At 38.9% G+C, this 6,055-nt stretch overlaps 1 protein-coding gene across 2 annotated transcripts in view; it reads left to right on the top strand.

Annotated features, from left to right (window-relative positions):
* LOC111260242 (torsin-4A) overlaps positions 1 to 3,684 on the top strand; it is an 11,142-nt gene extending 7,458 nt beyond the window's left edge. The window contains exons 6-8 of one of the 2 annotated variants that reach the window (XR_002680198.2): positions 261 to 479; positions 795 to 964; positions 1,536 to 1,627. Coding sequence is in view for 1 of the 2 variants with exons in the window: in XM_022832840.2 (XP_022688575.1) it covers positions 261 to 479; positions 1,536 to 1,721; positions 2,105 to 2,209 (510 nt within the window). In the remaining variant the exon portion in view is untranslated. Of the gene's footprint in view, positions 1 to 260; positions 480 to 794; positions 965 to 1,535; positions 1,722 to 2,104 lie in introns of those variants that run through there. The other variant, XM_022832840.2, reaches the window with a different exon arrangement.
* The last annotated feature ends 2,371 nt before the right edge of the window (positions 3,685 to 6,055 follow it).

Raw genomic sequence — 6,055 nt, 5'->3', positions numbered from 1 at the left:
ATATATAGGACCTGCTGTGTAAACTCATCAATGCCTACGATTTCTATATTTCCATTTATATAATATAAAAGGACTTGAGAACTTATATTGACAGCAATACAAACGATATCAAACCTGATTATATGCCCTTACCTGGTAGGATAATACTATATCGTAGTACGATATAGTATTATCCTACCAGAACACAGATTGAAAGCCAAAAAATTATATTAAATTATAACTCAACCTGTTTTTTGTATTTTCTGTTATAATAACTATAGGGATCTCTGAACAAACTGGGTGAGGAGGAGTTCATATCAAATATTCGCAGAAAAATCCATTCCTCAAGACTGAACTTCATTTTTGTCGATGACGCTCAGCCGCTCCGGGAGGGCACGCCGTTTGTCGAAATGAAGCTTAAACCCCTTTTAGCGAGCCTTAAGTTGGAGAATACTCTTATTTTTGTCGTGGTAACAATGCTATCAAAGGACGATAAAGTGGTAAGTATCCAATCTCTTCGCAGATGCTGAAGTCTTTAAGAAGTTGTTGTCAGTTGTTAGGATTCAAGAGTATATTTTTCTTTTTGTAATCATAAACTAAGTTTGTCGTTAATGGTAGTAATTATACTTAGTATGTGATACTCATATTACGGTAAGCTGCTTTAGGCTAGACCACAGTGAACATAAGCGATGCCATCTTCTTAAGCTTTCTCCGAGACACATGGTTTTGTCTCAGATTGAAATTAGCTAGGGCAGTCACGTAGGCTGCCACGCAGACAAGTCCTTCGTTATAGCTTTTCTCTCTGTTTGCATTAGGTGCTGAGACCGAGTTGATCACGGTGGTACTTAGATAGGACTAGAATCTCATGGTGCTAAGATGAGACCATACTAGTCCCAATCTTGGGTTGGTATTAACGTCTATGGGCTCCTTGCCCGGCCAAGACTTTAGAACTGGGGGCACTTTTGAATCAATGTCTCCAAACAGTGTAAGTGGCATTAAAGTATTCTGTTTAGACACTAGACAGCTGGGCACACTTTCTTTTCTAGGGGCTCTTCCTTAGTCAATTTGTGAGCAATGATAGATGTCTAGATAACGAATTCCCACAACTCCATTAAGTACCTGGTAACGCTAGTAGGTAATTAGTTAACAATCGCTAACCCAGCTTAAAGATTGTCCCCGTATACCAAATTCAGAGAATTGCAGCCTTAAGTCTGTCGGTTCACGCGTCTGCAGAACATACATCAGTAAAGCTAAATTTACTAATTTCGAAGTATTCGCACTTTAATACTTAACGATGTAATATAAAGGTGGAGCACAAATTGCAAAATAACCCGATTTTTTATGTATTAGTACGCTCATGATTCTGTTGTTGGCGTACAACTTTTCTCTTCTTATTTCTCTTCTGTAGTATCTTTGATATCACGCCACGGCCAGCTAAATTAGTATTTAGGCATTAAAGTCTGTGCTAAACGGATGATGACGACATTTTCAATAGTATTAAAGGCATCTAGCTTTACTGAACTTGAAGATTCTTTGCGTATATATATATATTGCAGAGTATGCCAACATTTTTGACGGATGAATTTGAATGCCGAATAATTCCCTATGAAGGACTAAATCGAACCTGTGTGGAGCGCTGTGTTCTAGATGTCATAATGGCGTTAGATCATCACCCCCACCAAGACGATTTCGAGGGTTTAATGAGAAGATTCGATTTCGAGGATAACGGCAGGGATCAAAAGGTAATAGCATTTACCTCGAAAATCCATGTACCTTAAAATCCAAATGTGGATAGCATCCTTTCGAAAATCTATTTTGTTATTTTTCTTTTGTTTAGCCCTTGCGGGACTCGGATCCGTCATATTCTGTTTGAGTTGTTTGTTTCTTTGATATTAGAGGCACCAAATTGCCCGCATTGCCATTCCAGATATATAAAATTATCTTTAGTTATATGTGCACCCAAGAAGGCGAAACTTACTGGTACGAATCGAGAATTTGATGAGGAGTGGAAAACCATCGATATATAAATAACAAAATAACGTAATTTATTGGGAGGTCCAAGCGTCTATATTGTGTGATCTTGGGGAGAACGTTACAATATTGTATTTTCTATGAAAACTTTTAGGTATCCGTCAACGGCTGTAAATCGGTGCCTATTAAAGTTGCCCTTTATCTCGAAGGTGATCCTCCCATCTACAACGATTCAGAAGGCGACCGGACACTGTCATAGAATAACTAGTTAAAGCAAGAAACCCAGATACGTCTACCCAGAGCTGCTAAGGCCTTACGCAGCCGTACTTGGGTTGCTTAAACACTTGACTGAAATTAACTCAAAATAGGTTGAAGTTTTCTTCTTTGATTATGTGAAAAAAGGCAGACAGGATCAAAGTTTATTGCAACGTTTATTGATCTGTCTCAATAGGTGACAATATGTATAACTTTGTATCTACTATCTGCTGTAACACCGTATGCAACCCGTTTTAGCTTACTTCAGCGCATAGAAATATAAATATCCTTAATATTTTTCTACCATCCATATTATGTTGTAAATGAAGGTTCCATTGTAGACATAAGAAGGTTGTAGATGTATGTTTTCAGAAGATAGACGCCCTGTACATATTGGAGCCTTAGGCCGAGCAACTGTGACTCTCATTCTTTCACATGCATTAGTTCTTCAATGCCCATTTAGGGCTGCAAGTAAAAGCTGAAGGTGAAACCCACTGTATCGGGCTGGCTACCTTTGGTGGTTTATATTTGATTATGGTGGACCATGCAGTGAGCTGATTCATTAAATTTCCATCGTGTGTACGTTACTTGTATGGTATACTCCTAAATATAATCTCTTGGCGGGCAATTACTCCTTGACTGGGTTGTGCGGATATGTTTGAGACGAGAATTATCCGAGCGTAGCTTTATTGGATAGGTCATTAATGCGTGTGATGCTATCAGTTTTTGCATTGTCTCCTTAGTACAAGATTATGCATTCAGAAGGGGGATAACTATTAATTGAGTATAAATTACCTTATTAAGTTATTGTGTAACTAACTTTATTCGAAGTTACTATCTGATACAAAATTGTTTTTATCATAAGATTTTTCTTTTGGCTGTACCGCTTTATCCAATGTTGTTTCGAAACAAATTTTCTGCAAGTGATGATCGAAGCTCGATTATCGAGATCTGGCAATTCTGCGTTCTAATGAAAAGAAATCGATGATAATTTCGAGTATATATCCCGTTCAAATTTCACATTGGGTACCTTGTTCAAACGCGGTGTTGCATATTTGATATAATAGTGACAACATTTCAATGGCGGCTGATGAATGCGGCTGCATCCTGAGAACTGTGCATAAACATCGGACAAGCTCGACGCCTTGTTTACACCCATATTAATTGATAAATAAAAAACCAAATAAATAAATGTTTATTAAATAGGTTTTACGTTATGATATAGTATCATAGATTAGTATTGTATGCGCGTTCAAAAAACGACGATCCTCTTATTTTAGTGCATCTAGATACCCATTGTTTAAGTGACCCTTTAGATGATGCAAATAAGCTGTGAATGCTAAACTTACGATGAAGCCAAAAATTCGTCGTCAATAATAGTAAATACAACAATGTATGTATAACACTAGGTTTGTTTTTCCTATTATGAGTGAAAATTATATGATAATAACATACAACCTGTGCAATATTTATTTCTGATTTTTTTGTCTGTTCCTTATTTAAATGTTAAGACCATATACTGATAAATATTGTTGTAAACAAAATAGAAAACCGAAGGCTTTGAGGTCACAAGCATCGAGAACTGGAAAAGTTTTGAGAGCAAACTTCAGATGGCTCCCAAAAGCGGATCTTCCCGAGCCGTTTTCTTCTATCGTGAGAGAAAGGCAAGAAAGCTGGTTCAAGAGTTACCGTAGACAAAGTATGACCATATACCAAAATCGGAGACTCGGCAAAATCTTCACCAACTTCTAGCTACACAAACAGCTAACCAAAGTCCATTAAAACAGTTGATTTTGTGTCGCAACGGTAACGACTAGCGGCAGTATGCAAGCTGCAATGCGAATCAGTATCCCTTCTTCCTTTGAAGCGGTTCTCATAGCGCCGTTACTAGTACGTCAACGAACAAATTTACGCTAATCGTCATTCTTAGAGCCAGCGAGCTATACTCTGTGAGAAGGTTGCCCACTTACTCTGAGTTGTGTCTGCTGCTTCGATAATAAGCCAAGTCCGTGGTTATTTCAGGTTATTGCTAAAGTCATTCGCCGATCAGAAGAGCGCTTTTTATCCCAGACACCAAAGTCTGACTTGAGCAACACAGTATCTATGATATGCCAGGGCACGAAGCACAGCAACCAGCATCAACTGCCTTTTATGGGCCTGCCAACAGGCAGTTTCAGGAAGATCACATACTGCAACGGAGGTACACACATATACCGCTTAGCAGGGGAAACTAAACGAACTGGCTCACGTTTGGACTTACGGATGCCACTGGAGGCATCCGTAAATTTGGGTTCATGGTAAAAACAGGTCTCTTCAAAATGCACTTCCATAGCGATGCGTACCATTTAATGTGCAAGCTATAAGTAAATAAAGCTTATTATTAACGTATAGCATGCGATCCGTTTCAGGCAAAAGTAAAGAAAGCAGCAGACGGCAAACTGAGTAATAATTTAATTTTAGTACAATTATCACCCGAGCAGCAAAGAAGCTAACAGGGCAACTGAACCCACAGTGTTTTCTACCATAGACACATTGTAATTGTACCTGCATTAAATAATTTCATTGTGACTCATTAGCTAATATTTGAATATGGTATATTTGAAACTCTATGGCGATACACGATACAAGTAATTTGCTCCACGCACAACAAGCTATGAAAAATATTTTGTTATTTTTAGTAAGTTGTGGCTCATAACGTTACGCCTCAATGTAAAGTTGATTTATCGTAACCTTAAAATCGTCCTTAAACAGGATCGAAAAAATTTTGCTATATCTTAACAACGTCGTCGTCTCTGCTTCTTAGTCATCTTCCTAGTTTAGTCATGTGAATCAATGACTCTGAGAGTTTTGGTTCAATGTAACAGGCCACTTTATGGAACGCAAGTCTTCACGTGACAGAGTTATTGATTTGGTAGTATAAGTGCCTCCTTGCGAACGTAGGCAAAGCAGTGGTAGATAGAGCCATCATAGCACATAAAATAATTATTACACTCGAACACTTCATTCCACATCTTGAACATTTCCCTTGGCCGACTCTCGAGTGCTTAGGACAACTTGCAACTTCTACCTTGAAACCTCTCTGGATATTAGTACCCGGTACCTGTGAAATGCGCGCACTCAGCCTCGTAGCCACGAAGCCTGCACCGAATGTGTGTTCTTATAACGTGGTCATGTACCTCCTGTTGAAACCCCTTACCTTCTTCCGCTCTTTTTGGGCTTCGTGTACCTAAAACTCAGTGTTCATTCGCCAGTGCTTGAACAAAGTTAATTTCGAGTTGCTACGGCAGAACCATGCATGAACAACCTGTTACAAGTTTATTGAATCTTTGCTTGTGATATCAGTGAATCTATTATGATTCTTGTGCGGCACACAGGTCCTATGTTGTAAAGACACTTCATTTTGTCAAAGATAAGTCTTAGGTCCGACCTTACTTTGCTTCGAGCTCATTATTACCAGAAGGTTAGTTAAAAAACGGTACCATAAATAGGCCTCGGAAAGGTGCGCACCTCGAATGATCGAATTTGACTATCCGCCTTTACACGGGCCAAGAATATCGTTGCGCGCTTAAAAATCGATTAGGCAACTGATGGTCAACGTACGTAGCCTCGTCTCCGGGAGAATCTGTTTTGAATAAAATAATACAGGCGAAATGGCCGACAGCAGATTATCCGCAGTAAACTGATATATCAAGGCTATATTTGAGCGACAAATAAGCACCACGAAATCGTGGTCAGAAACGTCACACACTCGGATCCTTTACTTATAACGTTACATGGAGTAGAGTGATCAACGGGTTGTGATCTACACAAAGCCGAAGCTGGCAGTTGTCGTCAAAAACGGTCAGGTGAC

This window comes from Varroa jacobsoni, unplaced genomic scaffold (assembly GCF_002532875.2).
Source record: "Varroa jacobsoni isolate VJ856 unplaced genomic scaffold, vjacob_1.0 scaffold_414, whole genome shotgun sequence".
Taxonomy (NCBI): domain Eukaryota; kingdom Metazoa; phylum Arthropoda; class Arachnida; order Mesostigmata; family Varroidae; genus Varroa; species Varroa jacobsoni.
The sequence above is the reverse complement of the archived record's forward strand: the minus strand, read 5'-3'. Positions and strand labels throughout refer to the sequence as shown.